We start from the raw sequence: 24,565 nt of genomic DNA, 5'->3' as shown, positions 1-24,565 counted from the left end.
AGCTTTTACTGAAGAGACAGAACAACATTTTGAAACACTTAACAGTACACCAATCACAAACATAAACAATGCTGTGCACACTTTTAATACAATCATACAAAATGCAGACAAGAGATACATCCCTAGAGGCAACAGAAAATCACACAACCCCAACTTCACACCAGAAATCCAAGGCCTCATCAGACAACGAGACACGCTTAAACAATACCCCCACACCTATCCCTCAAAACATAGCAGACCAAATACAAACACTAAACATTGTGATTGCCAATAAAATACACAAACAAAAAACACAAAATTGGCAAAACTTTATCAATACACTTGATCACAAAACAAACACCAGCAAATTGTACAAAACACTCAACAGCATTACACTACCCAACAGTAACACAACACGCTCTCACGCAGCAATAATCACAACAACAGACAATCTACCCTCAAACAGACAAGCAAACACTCATAAATCACTTTGCACAGACAAGCCATCTCACCTCTCACCCTGACGACCGACGCATTATTCGACGTAAGAAAGACTTTCCCACAGACTCAGACTATACACCCTTCATAGACACTGACAAAACACATAATACATAATCTCAAGCACTCATCTGCCAGTGGCCCTGATAACGTAAGTAACATCCACCTAAAACACATTGGACCACAAGGTATACATGCACTCACAAACATTGCAAACTACAGCTATTCACACAACACTATACCCGACATCTGGAAGCATGGTAAAATAATCACCATTCCAAAACTGAGCAAAGACCCAACAATCCCAACATTGCACTGCCCAATCACACTTCTCTGCACCCCCTCTAAAGTCATTGAATGCCTAATAATTAAACTTGTCACACCACATATTCCCCTTGCTGACTCACAACACTGTTTTAGGCCACTACACTCCGCACTCTTCTGATAAACCTCACACAAAGAATTTTAGATGGCATCAATTCAGATAGGTCCCACCACAGAACACTTCTTATAACATTAGACATTAGTAAAGCTTTTGATGCTATCCCCCGCCACAACCTAACAAATAAAATATATAACACAGACATGCACAATAACACCAAAAGATGGCTGGCCAATTATCTGGCAGGTAGGAATGCTTATGTGTCATATAATGGCCAATCATCGCACATCAGAAACATTAAGAATGGAGTACCACAGGGCTCTGTTCTATCCCCCACGCTCTTTAATCTATACATGCATGACTTACCCACACCAGACACATCAGAAATACAAATCTCTTCCTATGCAGACAACATAAAAATCACATGCACACATCGTAACACAGACAAAGCTGCAGAAATAATCCAGCCATACCTTGATACACTCAACACATGGTTCATCACAAACAGACTCAAAATGGCTCCAACCAAATCTACAGCAACACTTCTCACCAACTGGACAAAAGAACACAAATACATACCTCATCTCTACATCAACAACACTAATACCACACACAAACACACCGAAAATTCTTGGTGTAACATACGATACATCCATGTCTTTCAAACAACACATCACAAAGATAAAAAAACAAATGCACACCTAGACTTAACGCACTCAAGTCAATCACTGGAACAACATTTGGACAAAAAAAAAGAAACTAATACAGCAATAAACAAACAATGCATCCGCTCAGTGATGAATTATGCGAGTCCTGCATGGGCTCCTAATCTCGGTGAGACACACCACAACACCCTTCAAATCATACAAAACAAAGCCCTAAAAACAATTACAGGCTGCACAAATACAACACCTACAGACCATTTACACCATGAAACAAAAGTCCTCAAAGTCAAGGACCACCTCGACATGAGAGGCACACAGACACTTGTCGCAGCCACCACATACACATCACACCCCCTACACTACATAGCAGAACACCCACACACACCAAGAAACATTAAAACAACACCCAAAGACCTGTATCACACACAGATACTCTCTTCTCTTCCTCCACAACCACCAATTACCAGCCTCCGGAAACGTATTCATAATCATATCACTCACCGCTCCATTAACACACTGCTGCATGCCAGACCCCGACATCCACCCTTCTGAATCCTCTCTCCCATGAAAGGACAGAGTCCACCTGGCCAGACTGCGGTGTGGCCACCACCCAGCACTTTTAAGCTACCAGAAGAGGCTGGATGACCGCATTGTGAACAGCTGCCCAGGATGTAACACTTCACCCCATACCATACAACACATAATGGAAGACTGCATTATACACTATCATGCATTCAAACAACACAACATACACTCTATAAAGGATTTGTGGGAAAACCCAGTTTTGGCTGTGGCATTCCTTGGGGAGACAGGACTGCTCGGACAGTCTAGGGAACAACAACAAGAACAACCAACCATAATGGTGCATGTAACAATTTACTGATCTTTAGCGCAATTTGCCTCATGATTAATGTGTGGTGATCATGTAAAATCCATGGTCAAACAATTTGAATCTACAACAGTTACTATTTTTGCACTGTGGGGTGGCTATTATTCATTATGAAAACAGTCAACACCTACTGGAAAGTGATATGACATGGTTTAACGTCACACACTCCCCCCTTTCGGGAGGCTAGGATGGTGCCCCTTACAGAGGGCTTTGTAGCATGGAATTTAATGAACCATGCCCTTGGTTAAACTGCGTCGGGGGCAGGATTCGAACCGCCCTCACATTGACCTTCGCCACAAGTAACGACTCCCTAACCCGCTCAGCCGAGCTTCCAAGTACAATACAATTTGATAGGCTGTAATCAAAATATTATGGCAGGGATGAATGACACCATATGGATCAACTTTGTATCTTTATTAGTCCCGTCTTTGGGACCAGTAAGAATAACAAAATAATGGCCAGTATATGAAAATAGTAGTGCTGGAGATGATGGTAATCATGCTTAAGACGTGTTAGTGGCAAGTTAGGATAAATTTCATGTTTGTCCTATAAAGTAGACAACACTATATTTCACATACCCACAATAATCTATACATATGAGGCCACTTTGCCCCATCTTTGACCCCATTCAAATAACAATATTGCAAGCCAGGTCTATAATTTAGCACAAAAAGTCCTTTACAAGCAGAGTTTCCTTAGAGTCAATGGTCATTCATTACAACAAAACATCTTGCATCATGATAGAAATGTGTATAAAACCTTCCAATTCACAGGACCTGAAACTTAATTGTCCTTAGACTCCTTCAGACCTGGTACTAAGTACAACATACTGTCTTCTCCACATTCTCCTTGCCTCATTCACATTTACGTGAAAGTCAGACCAGCATCCTTGTACGTGTGGAAAATCTTCTCGATGGAATTCACATAGGCAGCTGTTCGAAGGTCAATACCTAGGTTGTATTTCATTCCTGTCCTCATGATGGCCTGTGTTGGACAAGTCAAAATTATAATTCATCCAAGAAAGAAGTGACTAAATCTGGTTATATATCACTGCAACTCCCATGGATCTGCACCTCAACTAAACCAAATATTCAGCCATTAAACAAAAGATATACAAAATCCCACCAAGTTACTAGAACTAATCATTATTCATATTGTATTACAGCTCACTTACTCTGGCTGATCGCTCCATAGTTTGATCCAGACCGGAGTGAACGATATCTTTTTCAGATGCACCCTGAATTAAAAGCAAATTGTTATAGATATGTTTATATTCAAAAAGGCATTATCGACACAATTATTCATCATTTCAGTCTTTTAAAGGGTAGGTCCTTACAAATACATGTACTTTTAAAGAAAGTGCAATTACTGAGAAGGGGGAAATCAGTGTCAAACAATATACAAATAATAATAAAATGACATGGCAAACTAAATATGTTGCAGCTTACAGGACTAGAGAGCATGCATATCAATGGTACTTACATGCACCTACACCTTTACATCAAAATCAGGATATGTACCAATTTGGGGTCACTGCTGGTCAGCCCTCATTATTTTCCCCCCCTAGTCCAGTTTTCCCCATATTTCAAGTATGTTAGTAGCTGGGAGGTTAGTGTTAAGTTGCTTCATAGGGTACGGAATATTATCACTGTTAACCATATACCACACGAATATCTTAAAATATCAATATCTGTGTGTGGTTAGTTTACGATGAGCACAAATTGGTTTACGTACAGATATCCTATCTCTGAAGGATTCAGAGGGCTCGATGGGGATTCTACCACCCACACGACCAAATCTGCGCTCAAGGGACTCTTGTACTGACTCTGTTGAGGAGGGGCCAGAAGTCACTATTTGTCACAAAAAAAAAAAAATGCACCTCTTGGAAGGGGTGCTGGTCTTACCAATCATATTTGAAGATCAAATCAGTTTCAGATTGGTTTCTTGAACACAAGTCTAGAAAAATCTTTCAAGCCATTTGCCAGCCTGCCCTCTGTTTAGTTCAAATGGGTATTATTCATATATGGCTGGATGTAGCCATCCACATATACACATCAATAGAAAAAGATTACAAGGATCTTACAATGAATACAATTATAATATATTCCAGACTGTTCCAGAACATCCAATCATACTAATTATACAAATCCTACAGAAAACTTGTCAGGTGTGTGGTGGGTTGTCTGGGTACCTATCTGTACATGTAGATTGAGTACCAGTTTGTAATATATTGGAATAGATCTATATTTGTGGGGTCCCATATCTGTCTTCCTCAGTTAAGCCAAGTAGTGAGGTATTATTGCTGACAACTCACCAGTGCTTCTATCCCTAAGCTTTGGGTTTGTGGTACTGGATTAGTTAGAAGAAAGTGGGTATAGTATACAAAGGGATTTAGCCTTCTTTAGCTATGGGTCACATTACCTCAAACCACACTATAGGACCTACATTCACAGACTACACCATAATCAGAAGAAAAAACATCACAAATGTGGACTCATAACAATAATACATAACATACCTTCCACCAAGACAAAAGAAACTGAAGTCACTTGCAGACACCACATTGGAAATAATCACAATCCAAACACAAATCAAGAAAACATCATGCAATGTCACAAAAATCTACAGCACATAAACATCCTCCACATTAGCATTAAGTCCAACCTCTCACCCTAACAAATCACACATTCATGGATGACCTCAATGCACACCACCCATCATGGTTACACACAAACACCTGATCAAAGAAATATTTTTTAGAACAAATATGACCTAAATATACTAAACTCCAGGAAACACCCTATTAGACTGCGTTCCCAACACAACAAGCAACATCTCTGACAAATGTGCTCACTTTCACTTCAGCCACAAACAAGGGAAACCATAATTTTCCTACAACATGAAAAGAGATGAGGAAGAAGAGAAGAAAAGGACTTGTCACTTTGGAAAAGTAAAAAGCTTTATCTATCTATATACCGAGAGCTTTTTCCCCCTTATAAGGGAGGTAGCCAAGTCAGAGGCATTACCAATTCCCACTCATTTCACTCCCTTCCACCACCCTTTCCACTCAGCTCCTTGTGGAGGACAGGTCATCCCTGCATCTGGCAAATGCCCTGGGTCAAATGCAATGCAGCAAGAGAGTACACCCACAGTAAGGCTTCTTCACTTAATCAGTGACCCCCACCACTCTGTCCTCTCACGCAGAAAAAGAGATGGGAAGAAATCCCTTCAGGCTGTGTCAAAATATCATTCAAACATAAGCACCCCCTAATCCTCATGCCTCCCTTCCTTGCATAACAGTATCATCCATACACAGTCTTTCCCACTCATCCCTATCTCCTGCCTTCTCTCTTCCTTGCTCAACAGACATTCCCCATTTCACCCCATCCATCCACCTCATCCTCGGTTGTCCCCTCAAGTTCACTCCCTCCACCTTTGCTTCCACACCTCTTATACTAATCTTTCATCACTAATTCTTTCCATGTGTCCAAAACATCCCAATCATCTTTCATCAGCCCTATCTGCCATCTCCTTTCCCACTTCCACTCACCTTCTTGTTTCTTACACTCACCTAGTAACCCCGACCATACTTCTAAGACCTTTCATCTCTAATGCATCTAAACTTTTTGTTCATCTTTCTTCACTCATCTTTCTTTCCATATGCCCAACCATCTCAGCATTCTTTGGTCAACCCTGTCTGCTGGCTCCTTTTCTGTCCCATCCTCTCTGCCTCATATCCTAATTCCTCACTATCCCCTCCATACTTCAGGGTAATAAGAAAATAAATGTACTCAAATCAGTTGCAAGCATAGGATATGAACAGAAGGAAACTAATCAGAAACTAATCACTTGATAATCACACTCAAGGAAGATTCCACTGCATGATTCCCAACAATCAGGAAAAAAAGCAGACACCTTACAAACTATACAAAATGAAGATTGAAAATAACACAAAATAACCAAACTCCCTCCCATAAACCACAAGAAAATGACAGATATACAATTCTACGTATAAGGGAGGAAAAGAATTAAAAAGGGCTAGAAAGAGCCTATACAAACACTGATGAATTGATGCAAGCAAAATTAGAAACAAATGACCATCCAATGGAGAAAGGACCAGACAAATACCGATGATCCATGCTAGCACCATAACACTGAAGTGTTTGGCAAGATTTGGTAATGGAATAAGAGACAGGAACCTGAGATCTGTGACAGAAAGAGCACACACACATATACACACACACACACACTCAGATCAATAAGGTATAGAATGAATATAACAAATCAAGATTGCAATTCTATAATGTGTGATCATAACCATGTTATAAGGCTGCATTCCAGGTGATACAGTATATGTGGAGGTACAGTGCAATTCTGGTTCAAGATGTACAGCTTCCTTTGACAGCAGGATGAACTTAGGGAATAAAGTGCACTAATGAGGGGCCAAGCAAATACAAGGTAGGGGTGCTTCACGATAAAGAAATCCTCTTGCCGAGCTGTATGCAGCCATCCAAGCCTGTTACTACAATGGCATTAAATAAAACTACATCAAACAAAGGAATGGGCAGCATCTCTCTCAACAGCTGTAAACTTAAGAAATAGTAATGATAATAGAAAAATAAACAAGATTTCAAAGCAAAATAATGACAATAAGAAAAAATAAATGAGCATAGCATATCCTGCAGAATCATTGCAGTTCAACTCACTGCAATCCTTGCAGCAAATTGTTCACTTGGTCTAATAGCCAGGTCCTGGTTGAAATGTTTGGTTAAGGACTCCGCCACAGAGTCTGAAAGTGAAGCAGTTATCTATTACAGCCTCCACACCCCAGCCCAATACATCTGTTAACATCTAAACCAATTGTTTTGCACATTACACTTCAAAGTATCATGTTTTTCCATTGAACACAATATGAGAAGTTTTTGTGATACTGTTCTGATTGACAATTGATAACTTCATTCAGCCAAAGTTAAGACCAAAGTTGGTTTTATGCCAGACTCCCTCCAGTCTGGGGTCTACCCTCATAAATGAATACAATTATTTATCATGAACTATAATATACGTCACCTGGAAGGATCATGAATGTTAATAGAAACACAAAGTCTTTTCCTAGCAACACAATCCACATGAAATAATATAAAAATTGCAATACAATTACTCATTATCATACTTAATTCTATAATTGAACCTGGCAAAAAAAAAAAAAAAAAAAAAAATAATAATAATAATAATAATAACAACAACAACATGAATAGCTTACCCAGCAGATGATAATTTGATTCTCTTTCATACTTGAATGTGAGCCTTCCATAGGATACATGGTTGAGATTCTTCAACCACTCAAAATAGGACACTGTCACACCACCAGCATTGATGTACAAATCAGGAATGACAAGAATCTTACGATCCTGGAGGATTTTGTCAGCACCTGGGGTCGTGGGTCCATTGGCAGCCTCAGCAATGACCTGAAGGCATGGCAAGTTTTGTCAAAAGAAATCTTAGCAACAGATAAGCTGTCACCTTTGCCCTATGGGGCTGGACTGTTGGGTCAGGTAACAGTCAGTGCTAGAAACTATAGAAGAATGTAGATATCAAACCAACATCTAAGGAAACTTGTCCAGCACACTTTTAATCATGCCACCAGATTAAAAAATAAATAATAACAAAATACATATTTAACAAAAAGAATTTCAGCACTTACCTTGGCTTGTATTTTGTGGGCATTTGAGATAGTGATTACTTGTTCAATTGCAGCTGGGATAAGTATATCGCATTCCTCATACAGCAAATTTTCACCTGAATATGCTTCTGCACCTGGGAATCCATTGATTGTACCATGTTCAATCTTCCAGTTCTCAAGTTCCTGAAAATTATTTATGGGTATTAAATGTGGTTAAAGTAATGAGACGAGATGTACAAGGGGAGAAAGTGGCAGCAGACTGTGAGTGAGTATTAAGGGGGAGAGACTGGAGGAAGTGGATAGTTTTAGATACTTGGGTGTGAGTGTGGCAGCAAAGGGAGGAGTAGAGGTGGAGGTAGAATGTAGATTGAGAGAAGCAAGTAAATGCCTTGGGGGACTAAATAGTGCAATGAGAAATAGATGTTTGGGAATGGATGGTATGAGGAGATTGTATGGGGCAGAAAGTGGATAGTTTTAGATACTTGGGTGTGAGTGTGGCAAGAAAGGGAGGAGTGGAGGTGGAGGTAGAATGTAAATTGAGAGAAACGAGTAAATGCCTTGGGGGACTAAAAAGTGCAATGAGAAATAGACATTTGGGAATGGATGCTAAGAGGAGAATGTACAGGGCAGAAACATGTAATATAAGAGAGGAAGAGAGGAGTTTGAACATGTTTGAGATGAGGTATCTGAGAAGCATGATAGGGGTTACTAGGCTGGATAGAGTGAGAAATGAGGTGAGGAGAACAGGTGTGAAAAGGGAGTTGGGAGATAGGGTTGATGAAAGAGTATTGGGATGGTTTGGAGGTGCCAAGATAAGAGGGAGGGAAGAGGGTAGATGGTGGGGTATGTAGGGGATGGAATGGGTGGGAGTAGTTTCTATGCTTTTAATTTTGGCTACCTCCCTTGTAAAGGGGAAAAAGTCTTTGGTGTGTGTATTTTTTTTTTTACTAATAGCCTAAAAAAAAAGGTGCAGATAGAGAGATGATAATGGAAGAGGCAGCAGTAAGAGGAAGATGGGCAGCTTATTTTTGAGAGTTAAGTGATCAGAGGAGGGATTAAGGAAGTTAAGGAAGTTAGTGACTGAATTTGGGAAGGTGTGTGAAAGAAGGAAATTGAAGATAAATGTAGGTAAAAGTAAGGTGATGACATGTCCAAGGGGCAAATATGGCAGCAAATTGGAAGCGAGTATTAAGGGAGAGAAACTAGAGTAAGTGGATAGGTTTAGATACTTGAATGTGAATGTGGTGGGAAAGGGATAAGTGGAGGGAGGTAGAATATACATTGAGAGAAATAAGTAAATGCTTTAGGGGATTGATAAGTGTAATGAGAGGAGATTGTATGAAGGAGTAATTGTGCTGACAGCACTGTATGGGGCAGAAACATGGAATATAGGAGAGGAAGAGTTTAAATGTATTAGAGATGAAATGCCCAAGAAGTATGGTAGGGGTTACTAGGCTGGATAGAGTGAGAAATGAGGTGATGAGTTGGGAGAAAAAGTTGATGAAAGATTAATGGGACAGTTTGGACACATGGAAAGAACGAGTTAAGAAAGAGTTTTGGAAGGCAGAGGTGGAGGGAGTGAACATGAGGGGGCGACTGAGGATGAGATGAATTAAAGGGGCATTGGGAAAGAGGGGAATGTCTGTCGAGAGGAGGGGATAAGACAGAAGACGGGTTAGTAGAGAATGGCTGTGTATGGATGATGCTATGATGCATGGGAGAGGGTGGGGGAGAGAGTATGTGTGAATGATATTTTGATACAGCCCGAAGGAATTTCTCCCTGTCTTCTCTTTTTCTGCACGAGAGGATGAAAGGGGGGCCGTTGCCGATTAAATGAAGTGGCCTTGCTGTGGATGTGTTGTGTCTTGCTGCACTGCTTCTTATCATGGACAGTGGGTGAGATGCAAGGATGACCTCTCATCCATGAGGAGCCATGAAAAGAGGGAGGGGTGGTGAATGGGAATGGAGTATATGGGGATGAAATGGAAGTGGATTCATGCCTTTGACTTTGGCTACCTCCCTTGTACGGATAGGGAGGGAAAGGTGACTGCAATGGGAGGCATTAAGAAAATGAGTGATGAATGAGAAAAATGGGGAGAAACAAGAAAAGACAAGGTGAAAACAGTTATCAAAATGACGAGAGCAGGTAAGGCCCCTGGGTTGGAAGGGTGCCATGAGGAGTGTCTAAAACAAGGGAGGTATAGTGATGGTGAACAAGCTGGTGAGGTTGTTTTTTGTTCTTCTAAAAGAGGGTAGAGTGCTGGAGGACTGGAGGAGTGCCTGCATAGTTCTGCTTTACAAGGGAAAAAGGGACTAGTGTGAGTGTAGTAGTTTCAGAGGGATCAGTTTGTTGAGTGTAGTCGGGAAGGGTTGAGTGAGGGTTTTGATTGCGAGGATTGAGAGGAACAGAGGGTGTAATTGGTGGGGTATAGTGTGGGTTCAGGAGAGGTAGGGGTTGTGTGGATTAGATTTTTGTGGCAAAACATATGTGAGAAAGCTTTAGCAAAGTGCAAAGGAGGTTTTTTGGGTCTTTATGGATTTGGAAAAGACTTATGACTGGGCAGACAGAAAAGCACTGTGGGAAGGTTTTGCAGATATATAGGATAGGAGGAAAGCTGTTAAGAGCAGTCAAGATTTTTTATGGGAGTAGTAGAGGCTGTGTTAGAATTAGAAAGGGAGAGTGAGTGGTTTGAAGTAAAGGTGGGACTTTGCCAGGGATGTATCATGTCACCATGGCTGTTCAATGCGTACATGAATGGGGTGGTGTGATAGCTATATGCAAAAGTAATGGGCAGGGGATTGGAGATAGTTAAAAAAAAGAATTGGAGAAAAATGGGAGATAATCCAGTTGTTTGCTAACAACACTGCTTGTAGCAGGATCAGAGGAGGGATTATGGAAGTTAACCACTTCCATACGGTGCCGCATACATAGGCAGCATGAGGAGCAAGTGGATATGCGGGGCTGCCATATCGGCGTCTTGATTATATTTATTGTAGTTGCCCCTGCATAATGACATACTCTCTAAACTGTCTTCATCACATTTTCTATGGTTATCAAAATTCACGGGTGAAAGAGAGAATGATCGATATAAGCGGTGACTATATTTTATGATGCAAGTATTATTACGACACATCATATGTCTGGCAGATAATGCTGCCTGCGAGATTTTGGCCCGGAGTGAAGAGGTTAATAATAAAGATTGGGAAGATGTACAAAAGGAAGTTTTAGGTAAATGTGGGTAAAAAAAAAGGTGATGAAATGTACAAGGACAGTAAACTGGAAGAGTATTAAAGGAGAGAGGCTGGGGGAAGTGGATAGCTTTAGATACTTGGGGGCTCATGTGGCAGGAAAGGGAAGAGTGGAGGTGGAGGTAGAATGTAGATTGAGAGAAGCAAGTAAATGCCTAGAGGGACTAAAAAGGGTAATGAAAAATAGACATTTGGGAATGGATGCTGAGAGGAGATTGTATGAAGGGGTGATTGTGCCAACAGGACTGTATGGGACAGAAACATGAACATAAGAGAGGATGAGTTTAAATGTGTTTGAGATGAAAGATTTCAAAAGTGAAAAGTATGGTAGGGGTTACTAGGCCGGATAGAGTGAGAAATGAGGTGAGGAGGAGAACAGGGGTGGAAAGGGAGTAGGGAGATAAGGTTGATGAGAGTAATGGGATGGCTTGGGTTTGGATACATGGAAAGAATGAGTGAAGAAAGATTAGTAAAAGAAGTGTGGAAGGCAGAGGTGGATGGAATGAGCACATGGGGGCAACCAAGGAAGAGATGGATGAGGTAATGGGGGTGTTAAGAAAGAGGGGGATATCTGTTGAAGAAGGGAGAAGAGAGAAGATAGGGGTGAGTAGATGGTTGTGTATGGATGATGCTGTGATGCATGGAAGGGAATATGGGGAAGGGGGGGTTATGAGTGAATGATATTTTGATGCAGCATGAAAGGATTTCTCCCCATCTTCTCTTTTTCTGTTTGAGGGGATTGAGAGGGGGTTGCCAATTAAATGAATTGGCCTTGCTGTGGATGTGCCATGTCTTGCTGCATTGCTTCTGACCCCGGGTAATGGGTGAGATGCAGGAATGACCTGTCATCTAGGAGGAGCCAGGAAAAGAGGGGAGGGAGGAATGGGTGGTCAATGGGAATGGAGTTGGTTTGTGGATGAAATGGGTGGGAGTGGAATTATGCCTTTTGACTTTGGCTAGCTCCCTTGTAAGGGGTAAAAAGCCTTTGGTATATGTATGTACATATCATTTAAATGAAAACCACCTTAACTAGAATTATTGCCCAATTAAATTTCTTACTCACAAAGTACCAATAGACCTACCTTGGGGTCAATGCCATTGGGGTTATAGATTTCACCATCAATTTCCTTAATGCCGATACAGGTTGCTCCAGCACGATGAAGGTAGCGCATACTATGCAGACCTACATTACCAAAGCCCTGTTGTAAGTAATCAAAAATTAATTTCCAAGCTATTAAAAAACAAACATTTTGTAATTATGTCGTTGTCCACTCAAGTAAATTAAAGACTAGGGCAAACCCTTTTAGGTCATCTTAATTTATTCATTCACATACTCTCTCTACTCACACCTATCTCTTGCACTCTCCATTCCCTACTGATATCTCCTTTTACCAAGGCCCTCTTTGCCTTGTCCATCAATTTCATTCTCTATCTAAACCAAAAATTCACTCCATCCACCTCTGCCTTCCACTCTTTTTGCTAGTCTTTCTTCACTCAATTTTTCCATGTGCTCAAGCCATACCAGTTTTCTTTGATCACCCCAACCTGTCAGTTCCCCTTCCACCCCTCACTTCTTACTATCCATCCTCATAATTCCAACTATATTTCTCAAATACTTCATCTTACATTTATATTTCTTCTTTCTCAAGCCTTACATTTTTCTCTCACCTGTACAGTTCACCTCTAATCTCGCTCCTTTCTCTGCTACATGCGACCCTAAATACAAATTATCCTATTTCTCTAGACTCTCTCCTTTAAGACTTACTTCTAAGGCTGATATCTAGGGGAGGTTTATTGAAGTAACAAGTTTGGTTGTCTTGTGTAGAGCTTGTTAGTGTGGATGTACACTATGGTATGGGTGGTAGGTTGTTGTATATGATTGAGTAGCAAGTGGTTTCTTTTATCCTTAATATAGCAAAGGCTTCCTTTTATAAATGAGGGAACCAGCCAGGGAACGTACCTATTTCCACTCATTTGTTTCTCTTTTATCTTAGTTTCTCATTAATTTTGTAGTATACTGCAAATGTGTATAATATACATATATATATATTTTTCCTGTTCTGCTGGTAGTGCTTGTAAAATGTAAAGGGTTTGTAGTGTTTAGGGTTCTATGGTGAGGATTCTTGTTGCTATATGTAGGTATCCAATAGTACATTCTGTATTTACTCTTCGTGCTCCATTCTAAGTTTATAAATTCTTTGTATTCATCTTCCCGATTGTTGGGAACCATGCTTTGGAGGTGAAGTCACGAGTGGTTCTTATGAATTGTTTGTATAGTTATTAGTTTCTATTGTCCAAAGTCAGTGCTACAGATGGATTTTACCAAGTCTGTTTTCTTGTTGATTTCTGCTGACAGGTCTTTAATATGTGGCCTGAAACTCATACAAATATGAAATGGGAGCCCTAGAATCTTGAGGTTCTTGTCCAATTGGAGGATTAGGCTATTCAAATTTACTATAGAATGGTCTTTTGATTCATGGTTGTCCGGCGTGCATCACTTATTTTCTGGGGGTGAAGTTTCACTTCTGTTATTTGTGAGCCATTGTTCTAGTTTGTTCACGAAGGCTTGGGTGTTCTTTGCTGCTATTCTGTATTTACTATACTTGGTTATTGTCAGGTTATCTACACGAGAGAACATTGGTGTTTAGATCTGGTTATGAAATTGGGAAATCACTCATGATCAGACCGAGCAGTAATGGTGAAAGTATTGCACCCTGAAGGTCTACTTGGTTTTGCCTTGGTTCCCAAACTTTGATTGTTTTGGGTTACTCTGCATTATCTTCCTGATTTAATATTGGTTAACCAATTTTTGTCATTATTACGAGTCTCCGCAATCTTTTTTGGATAGTATGTCTGGGGATCTTGCCCCTTGTTGATATGGCTACCACAACTATTCTTTGTAGTGGGGCTTTTATATCTAATCCTTCCAGCAATTGCAGTATGATGTTTGTGAGCAGAGTGCTAGTAGAGTGGCATTCCTTGAAACCATGTTGGTTAGAAGAAGTAGGCACTTCTGATTTGATCAATGCTGTCATCAGCCTCTCCACCAGTTTGTGGGTAACCGTGAGAATGCTCTCTATGATGCAGTTTTCAAGGAATTTGTTGGGTTTGAAGATTGGGATTATGAGAGCTCTTTTCCATGTCAGGTGAGGAAGCTGTCCTACTGCTACCATGTAACCCAGTGGTACCAGCTACATAGACTGTAGTAGGTGACTAAACCCCGACTTGTAACGTGCCAGTGAAGAGGAAGTGTTGAATACCAAGTTGGAGAAAATAGAAAACAGAAAACCATCAAAAAGGACTCAAACTCCAAGTAAATGGGAATCTCACCCCATTGAGTAAAAGCAGCAATGACTGCAACAGCACTGTAGGAGAGAGGGCAAACACAGAGTATGGGATCCAATGTATTTAACGTTTTGCCCAGCAGGGCTATATAAGGAGTCAGATGTTTCTCCACTGTGTTATTTCTGAAGAAGCCCTGCTGGGTGAAACGTTAAATACATTGGATCCCATACTCTGCGTTTGGCATCTCACCCCATTATGGGTTGCTAATCCATGTATTTGTTGTGACCGGAATCCCTCCAGGGCCTGGAGGCATTGTGATATCCCAGTGCAGTTGGTTGCATTCAGGTGTTCCTGAAGGACTAGCAACACACCTCTTTGGCCCTCTATTCAGACCAGGATGGGTTCCCTCTTGATTCAGAGGCAAATCATCTGGGCTGCTTGACTTGAATCTTTGGGTTAGGCATGCCAATACCACATTGTCCACAGCTGTCTTCCCATAGTGTCAAGGTGGTGAGTGTGTATACTCTATGAACTCTAGGACTATTGGGTTAACCATTTTGGTATGATGACGCCCATGTAGTGTCATGAGGTGCAAGTAGGTACACAAGGATGCTGGTGTCGGCATCTTGATTATGTATATATATATATATATATTTTTTTGCAGTTGTTCAAGAGTTACCCCCAGACTCTGTGAACTGGTTTGATCATGTTTTCTACATTTATTATTACTCAGAGTAAAAGAGAATGAGCAATACAGCAGTGACTTTATATTTTATAATATAAGTAGTGTGATGAATTGTATGTTTGGCAGCTGATGCCTTGCATGAGAATTTGAGTCATACTGAAGTGGTTAATATGTATACCCAAATCCTAGTCTCTCCTCATTGGGCTCAGTGGTTGGTGTGGGTGTAGGAGGATGAATCGTAGACATGTACATAGCAACCATGCCTGTATGGTGGGGACAGGCTTGCAACCTGATGGTCAAAATAACCAAGAATGCTGTGTGGGATGCCAGGGTGTTATAAATGAGACACAAACATGTTGAGCCCTCTGTGTGGTCACCTGGAACATTCTCCCAGGATGACAACCACCATTTATATCAGTAGAGCTCACGAAACTTAAATTGGATACATTGGCTCTCTCAGTGGTGAGAAGCCCAAGTAGTGGTAAATAGTGAAGGTTACACCGAGAGTAGCTGTGGGCATATCTAGCCAACTAGAGCATGCCATTGCAAAGGTTACTCTGATGAGTAAATGATGCTGGTGAGGCTTAAGTTTGCCTTGGGATTCATCTCTCTTACTGCAGTTTATCCTCCTACTGAGGCATATAACTTTCAAGAGAAAATGTTCTATGCTAATCTTGTGCCTATAGTTGACCAGTAGTCACCATGATATACTCTTACTGTTTTGGGTGATTTGTGGTTACTGGAGTCAACAGTGTCTATAAAGTATGTATTGGCCCCTATTGTTCTACAACCAGAAATATTAACAGCTCAACTTTCCAAATTCCAGAAAGCTGAGGATTGGTGGTTCCTGGTTTCAGAGACAGGAGACACACTGATGGGCATATAGGCTGAAGTGGCCAAGGAAATCAATCACATTGTTAGTAATTGTTGGAAGATCCTTCAGAACTGCAGGGGTTATTGGAGTGCTGAATTTTTTTGAGATTGATCATAGACTTGTGGTCAACACTCAAACTGCATATCAAATTCTGGATAATTCCAAGGTGTAACCCAAGCCTGTTCACAGAATATGTAGGTCACTCAGATACAACTACAAAATAAATATAATTATAACACTGTGCCAGCCTCCTGGCATACCCAGTTGAACCTCATGACACCTACAAAGGCTTCATCATATTCTAGGGGTTAAAACCTTCCCATAAGCCTCCCTAACTACACTTGACAAACTGATACCTCTAAAGCCACTACTCTCACATTCATCCCCTTTTCCCTTGTAAAGCAGAAATATACAGGCACCTCTAGTCCTCTGACACTCTACCCTCCCTTAGATACACATTAAACCTCACCAGCCAGTCCACTTTCTGTATCTCTTCTTCACACTCCACATGACACCCATCTAACCCAGGTGCCTTACCTACTCTGATAATTTCAATAACTACTTGCATACATATGTATACCAACAGCTTTTCCCCCTTTACAAGTGCGGTAGTCAAAGGCATAAATCCATTCCCACCCATTTTATCCCCATATACTCCACTCCCATTCACCACCCCTCCCTCTTTTCTTGGTTCCTGAATGACAGGCCATCCTGGAATCTTGCACAATGCTTTGGGTCTGAAGGAATGTAGCAAGACATAGCACATCCACAGCAAAGCCGCTACATTTAATCTGTGCCCCCCTCTCTCTGTTCCCTCATGCAGAAAAAGACAGGGTGAAATCTCTTTAGGCTCCATCAAAATATCATTCATACAGTCTCCCTCAGCCCACATCCACTCCCTTCCATGCATCACAGCAATCATCCATACACAACCATTCTCCCCTCACCCCAATCTTGTCTACTCCATTCCTTCCTTAATATTCCCTTCTTTCTCAATGCCTCTTTTACCCCATCCATCCATCTCATCCTTGATTGCCCCTTATGTTCACACCCTCCACCTCTGCCTTCCACACCTCTTTTACTAATCTTTCTTCACTCATTCTGTCCATGGGTCCAAACCATCTCAATACTCTTATCAACCCTATCTCTCAACTCCCTTTCCACCCCTGCTCTCCTCTTAATCTTAATTTCTCACCCTATCCAGGCTAATAACCCCTACCATACTTCTCAGGCATTTCATCTCACATTAAAACTCTTCCTCTCTTAGGTTCCATGTTTCTGTACCATACAGTGCTGTTGGCACAATCACTCCTTCACATCCTCTTAGCATCCATTCCCAAATGTCTATTTCTCATTACTTTTTAATCCTTCTAAGGCATTTACTTGCTTCTCTCAACCTACATTCTACCTCCACTCCCTTTCCTACCACATTTGCACCCAAGTATCTCTCCCTTAATATTCACTTCCAATTTGCTGCTACTCTCCCCTTGTACATCTCATCACCTTACTTTTACCCACATTTATCTTCAACTTTCTTCTTTCACACACACTCCCAAACTCAGTCACCAACTTCCTCAATCCCTCTTCTGATCCAGCCAAAAGTGCACCATTGTCAATAAACAACAACTGGCTAGCTCCCATTTTTCTCAATTTTCTTTAACCATCTCCAATACCCGTCCCATTACCTTTGCATTTACCTCTTGCACCACCCCATCCATATATAAATTGAACAGCCAAGGCAACATAACACATCCCTGGCAAAGTCCCACCTTTACCTCAAACCACTATTTCTGATTCTAATGCAGGCTCTACTACTATTGTAAAAACTCCTGTTTGGTCTTAACAGCTTTCCTCCTATCCCAACCCACCGTTCCACACCAAATACTCCCTGTTCCTTTCCTAATCCTCTCAATCAAAACCCAACTACTCAAACTGATCCCTCTGAAACTACTACACTCACATTTGTCCCCTTTTCCCTTGTAAAGTGGAACTATACAAGCACTTCTACAGTCTTCCTGCACTCTACCCTCTACAAGACAAACATTAAACAACCTCACCAGCCAGTCCATCACTATATCTCCCTTTTTTAGACAATGCATGACACCCATCCAACCCAGGTGCCTGACCTGCTCTCATCTTAATAACAGCTTTAACCTCATCTTTCCTCATTTCTCCTCCATTTTCCTCATTCATCACTCATTTTCATAGAGCTTCCCACTGCAACTACCTTTCCCTCCAGATCTTCCTTCACATTTTGCAACTCCCTAAAATACTCTACCATCTTCCTTTTATTGCTGCCTCTTCCATTATCATTTCTCCAACTGCACCTTTTACCTTTTCTTCTCTACATGATTTGCCTCCTCTTCCTCTCTTAATCTTACCCCATTTCACATCTGCTCTCCTCTTTGTCTCCTTATGCTTTACTTTTCTTCTCTTTTCTTTGTAATTCTCATATGATTCATTCTATTTTGTAACCAATTTGTGAATGTTAGTTTCTTATCTTCTACAACCTTCTTTGCTTCCTCATTCCACCACTCACTACCCTTCCTTATTTCCTCCCACCCTCCTCGTTTCACACACCATCTTTGCACACCTTGCGACTTCCTCCTTTAAACATCCCCATTCCTCCTCCACTCCTAGTTCTGCTCTATCCTTCATTCCCTCTCACTATTCTCTCAGCTTTTTTTTGCACTCCTTTTCATTCTCATTTAAGCATTTACTTTATGCACCTCCCTACCTTCCGTCCTTTTCCCTTTTCTCCATCTATCTTCCACTCAACTACTTGCACCTCATCTTTTAATTTTCCTCACCTATCACTGTCATTTTCTCAGTGCCTCCCACTGCTACCACCATCAATGGGTTCTTTCATAGCTGGATTTGCTGCATTTAGGCCACACAGAAAAATCATTACAACGGACATGAATTCAACTCTGAAGAGACTTGGGAGAGGCTTTTGAAAATAAAATTACAAGAATAGCATCTGAGAATCCCTGGATCAATGAGATTTGTGTCAGAACACTGTGATTGGTGATACTGTCCAGAAAATAACAGCCAGTACCCAGTGTGATTTAGAAATTGCCTGGACTTGGGCAATTTTAGCAAGAAAATCTCCTAACCAGCCTGTGTTTGTATACAACCCTGCTTTACTGAGTGTGTGCACAAATAAGCCCTTTGCTCTGCAAGTTACAGCATCAGACATTGTGAGAAGTCACTTGAATGGTCTTTACTCAGCCAAGCAAGAATTCAGGAAAGCAGAAGCGAGTGAATGCCTGTTCAGGGCTTTATGCCACAATATGCACCCTAATGACTCAAATGTGGTACGGAATGGTGAAGTGTTCTATAGATGGATCAATAACCATGAGAGGCATGGTTCAGGTATAATCATTGGTAGAAATGTCAAGCAATTTCTTAGCAAGATATGGAGAAGTGCACGCGCAAACCCATGAGTGTGATATAGCTGGATGATAATCACCGTAACGTGATTCAGGAAATCTAGTGAAAAACCTCCACAAGATGTGCAGGACTATCATTTTGATAATATAATGAGTCAGACACTGGTAACCTGGCAGATAATCAACTGGAAAGTGTTACCAAATAGGTTGTCCAGGACTCAAAGTCAGGATTGACCAACAGATAAAGGGAATCCATGCTGAGGGTGGGGAGTTGGTGTCTGAAAAAATCCAGTTGTGCTAGAAAAGAGACCAGGAAATACTGGCACTGTTACAATATGTAGTGGGACACAGATGGAAGTGTTAGTTGGGTGAACCTACAAAACATGGGCGGTGCTCGATAATGATACTGAGGTACTTGTTTTCTTCACCTCTGCAGTTGTTCTACAAGCGAAGGATGCTGAGCCGATCAATTGGAGGAACAATTTGTAGTGCAAAGAGACAGATGATGTGGGGCAGGGTGCTAAGTCAGTCTGTTGGGTGATGCCGAGGCTAAAGACTGGGTAGCCAGTGATAAAAATGCATCTACTTGCTAGGGGTTTTGAGTACGACAACAGCTGTGGATAGACTACCCAACATGTTCAAAAGATGCTGTGCATCTACCACTTGCAATTGCTTCAGCCAATCAATGGATTTATCAAACTATGGATGTGAAAGCAGCTTACCTCCAGGGGAACAAAGTTGACTGGGCTGTGCCTCTGCCCTCCTCCTAAACATGCAAATGACAAATTGTGGCCATTGAAGAACTGTATATAAATTGAGTGATGCTGCCAGGCACTGGTACTTACAAGTGAAGGACCAGCTGTTGATTCTTGCTCAGATGTCTTCATAAGATTTGGCATTATTCCCCTGTAGTAATAATGGTGAATTTTACGGCATTATTTGTGCCTATGTTGATGACTTTTTATGGACTGGTGTGCCAGAATTTGAGCAACAATTGACAGATCTGGTGAATCGGACCTTTTTGGTTGGCAGTACAGGGTCATAGACATTTAGGTTAAATGGCCTCAAAATTGTGTCCAAAAGTCATTGGAGTATGTCTCTTGATCAGTTTCAGTATCATTGTTACTTCCAATCAAAGTCAGCAAAGGGCAAAGACAGTTGTCAGAATCAGAGAAGACAGAGTTCTGAGCTAAAGTGTGACTCACTCGATACAATATTGCTTTTGATGTTTGTCAAGTAGCTAGGAAGTAGGCCACCATACATAAAGTCCTTATGGCTCAGTAAAGTAATTGATAGGGTGAGGACAATATGAAACTGTACATTCCAAAATTTGGAAATCTCAATGACAGTCATTTGGAATATTTTTTCAGATTCCTCCTTTGCCAACCTTGCAGGTGGCAGGTCCCAAGGGGGATTTGTGATATTCCTCAAAGATAATGATGGAAGGAGATATCCCTTATATTGGCAGACTAAGGATAAAGCAGGTAGTCAAGTCAATGTTATCTGCAGAGAAGGGGGCATTACTTGAAAGTTAAACTGAAGTACACCTTGCCACCATTCAAAGTGAACTGTCAGGAGGGGGCAAGTATGAGGTCAGATATTATGTGGACAACAAAAGCGGGGTAACCCTTCACACATACAAGAGAATAGAGGACAGACAATTACAGATTGACATTGTGGTGTAACAAGACATGTTGGTGAGGGGCAAGACTGATGAAATCTCCTTGGTGAATGCTGTGCAGCATTTGGTCGACTGCTTGACAAAGAAAAGCTCACTTGAGTGGCTGCATATAGTCAGCTGGGACCAAGTTGTGCTTCTATATTCGGAATTCACATATCCATGCGGTTAGAGATCCCAGACTCGTCCATATAAAAATATATATACAGTGCCTGCCAGTCTGTCCAGTCATAAGCCTTCTAATCCATAAAGGCTCAAAAAACATACTTATCTTTTGGCAAAACTTTCTCACAAATCTGCCTTACCACAAAAATCTGATCCATACATCCTCTACCTTTCCTAAACCCACACTGCTCCTTGCCAATTATTCCCTCTGTGCATCTCCCAATTCTTTCATTCAAAACTCTCCCATAAACCTTTCCAACTATGCAGTACATTTTTTGTCTCAGTCCTATAGAATGGATATTAATTCACTAGAACTGGTACTAAGGACAACTGCCAAAATGATACAAAAGCTTAGAAATTTACCATCCCAAGAAAGGCTTATACACCTTAACTCTGACAAGATGAAGAGTGTGGGGTGATCTAATTGAGGTATTCAAATGAGTCAAGGGTTTTTAACAAGGGTGATACAGGCAAGGTCATCATATTAAGGCAGCAGGTCAGGGCTTGTAGTATGGGTACACAACCCTTATCTGAAACCTTTGAGACCAGCTGTATTTCAGATTTTTTAATTTTTTGAACTTTAGAACAATTGCTAGCTGCTCCAGTGGAATCTGGGCAGCACCCCGTATTTGAACATTTCTAATGCAGCAAAAATGTGTACTCACAAAAACTGGGAAGACTTCAGTATTATTGCAGTTTATTTATAGAGTAATACACCAATAAATGAAATAGCGAGAAATACAGACATATGAAGAATGAAACTGTGGGAATAAATACACAAATTTTAATCATTGATGTTACCAATGTCATCAGGCTAATCAGCATTCTAATGATGGGCCACAAATATGATTGTGTGACAAAGCAGCATTATAGGCAGCTTTTCTAAAGACTTCAATTGTCATTTGTCTGATAAATGCAGATTGATCAAAGCCAACAATTAACTAATCATACATTTTCATCAGATATACAGGGATTTTTTTCAGCATGCTCAATAAATTGTCATCATAGTTTTCTCTGTATTTAACATTATTTCAGTAATTTTGCCATCACACAATAAGTGCACAACAGGTGTCATTGTCAATGTTTAGCATTTCTTCAATGTCAACTTCTAGTTTATATATATTTTTGTCTGAATTTTTTAGTGTTAGTTACAAGGTTTATCTTCTCATTGGTGATAAAATCCTTCAAAGTTGTAATGTATAGGATCATTTTCATCAAACATTGTTACAGGCCAATGTTTGTGCCAAGCATTTGTTACTGTTGATTTATCATCATTCCAAGCATTTGCAACTGTGTAAATGGCATCCTTAATATTGAACTCTTTCAAGAAGTCTTGCAATTTCACTCCTCTACTGACTGCAGAAAGTAGATATTTCATAAAATGATCTTTATACTTGCTCTTTATGGAGCACAAAATACCTTGGTCACAAAGATGTAAAATAGAGGTCACATTAACAAGTAAGTAAATATCAGAAACATTACTTTTCACCAGAAGTTCAGCAGGGGGATGTGCAGAGCATTGTCCTGGAGCAATAGAATTTTGCAAATTTCTTCCAGTCCAGCTTGCCTGCAACGAGCTCGTGCCACCGATACAAAGTAGTTATTGAATCAGTCAGAAACCACTTCTCCGGTTGACCATGCTTCTTGTTTGCACGACAATAAACAGGTGAATTATGTACACTTTTCTTACATTCTGAATATTTGCTTTTTCCTATCACTGCTAACTTCACCTAGTGTGTGTCTACTGCTGCATTAGTATATCCATGAATAGTTAACATTTCCTTTGAATCTTTAAAGTCTGTTGGTGCTGCCTCATCTGCCACAGTTGTACATTTTCATAGGAAAGTACAAAGCAGTTTCATCAGCTATCATCTTGGCAAATTCATCAATGTGATTTTCAGTTGCTTCATGATCAGATGCTTTTTCTCAGATTTTCAGATGTTTTATAATGTTAAGTCCTTAACACGAGTAGAATCCTGTGGTTGTGCTGTGTCACACTCTTGTGTGAATAGTCTCCATTTGTAATTTTAATGCATGCCTTGCATGAATATATGTAATGTGTTATACTGTATCATATTCTATAATGTGTGTATATATATATATATATATATTTCTTGAAATATTAAGCATTGCACAATACCAGTCTGTTGGAGCATGCCCATTACATATCAGATGATGCCAACCTGAGGAACTTATAATTTGGCAGGAAAAGCTCACTCTGCCTTCCCATTGGCTGAAGACCTATAAACTGCACCTTTATGGACTTTTTATCATGTTTTAAAATGTCTGCTCCCATTCCCGGGAGTATAAAAGGTGATGCAGAGACCCAGAGTCAACAGTAAAGAGAACCAAAGAAAACAGAGAGAGACTACACAGTGACAGAAGAAAAGAGAGGCAGACACCTTTGGGTCCTCTGAACCTACACAGAAATTATTCTACATTTGTCAATTACGAGAACTCTGCTAAACAAGTCCTTTGGACCAAAAGTACAGCCTGTCTTCTCCAAATGAAGTGCTCAGCCTTCATTTTCCCAAATTGTATGGAGCATTCTCCAGACTGCTGACTGACTACAAGCGACTCTACACTTATTTTCTCGATTTACAAATCATCATCCACTAACTTGTTCCTGACTACCAGAAGCTGTCCCTACGACAGGTTATCATTCATAATCTTCACCTCAAACCACCTATTTGTCCCCTTGTGACCTCAGCAACTGGGATCAAGACTTACCTACACCATAATCATGACTGTTTCGCCCACCTGGTCCTTTGTGTAGCAAACATAAGCAAACAATTACTTGGTAATTAACCTGATATATTTCCGGTCATATTCTTTGTTGTTTTATCATTCTATAGCCATTTATGTTGTACATGTTCTGTTCTTGTAATAATATTTAATTCTAATGAAGGGTTTAATTATCCTGCCTGAACTCTGTCATTCATCCGATCTGCACATGACCTTAACTTTTCTTTTTCGTTGTGACATATACTGTGATGCTTCTTAAATTTCTGCAGCCAACATTCTGAATATTGACACTTGCCTTCAATGTTCAATTCTTGATGACAAATTCTAGCTTATTTCATGACTAACATACCATCCATTGGTATATATCCCACCAGCAAAGCTGAAACCATTTAACATTTG

General features: G+C 40.5%; 1 protein-coding gene across 4 annotated transcripts in view; it reads right to left on the bottom strand.

Annotated features, from left to right (window-relative positions):
- Positions 1-2,812: 2,812 nt before the first annotated feature.
- The window catches only part of Gdh (glutamate dehydrogenase, mitochondrial), an 84,902-nt gene continuing 63,149 nt past the window's right edge, over positions 2,813-24,565 (bottom strand). For 3 of the 4 annotated variants that reach the window (XM_076173076.1, XM_076173073.1, XM_076173074.1), the window contains exons 7-12: positions 12,425-12,541; positions 8,115-8,276; positions 7,674-7,878; positions 4,148-4,239; positions 3,588-3,650; positions 2,813-3,397 (exon numbers count right to left, since the gene is read on the bottom strand). In XM_076173076.1, the coding sequence (XP_076029191.1) occupies positions 3,278-3,397; positions 3,588-3,650; positions 4,148-4,239; positions 7,674-7,878; positions 8,115-8,276; positions 12,425-12,541 (759 nt within the window). In that variant the 3' untranslated portion in view covers positions 2,813-3,277. Of the gene's footprint in view, positions 3,398-3,587; positions 3,651-4,147; positions 4,240-7,119; positions 7,203-7,673; positions 7,879-8,114; positions 8,277-12,424; positions 12,542-24,565 lie in introns of all 4 variants that reach the window. The other variant, XM_076173075.1, reaches the window with a different exon arrangement.

This window comes from Oratosquilla oratoria, chromosome 34 (assembly GCF_046742065.1).
Source record: "Oratosquilla oratoria isolate Oo_2021 chromosome 34, ASM4674206v1, whole genome shotgun sequence".
Classification (NCBI taxonomy): Eukaryota; Metazoa; Arthropoda; class Malacostraca; order Stomatopoda; family Squillidae; genus Oratosquilla; species Oratosquilla oratoria.
This window is presented reverse-complemented; position numbering and strand designations above follow the sequence as displayed.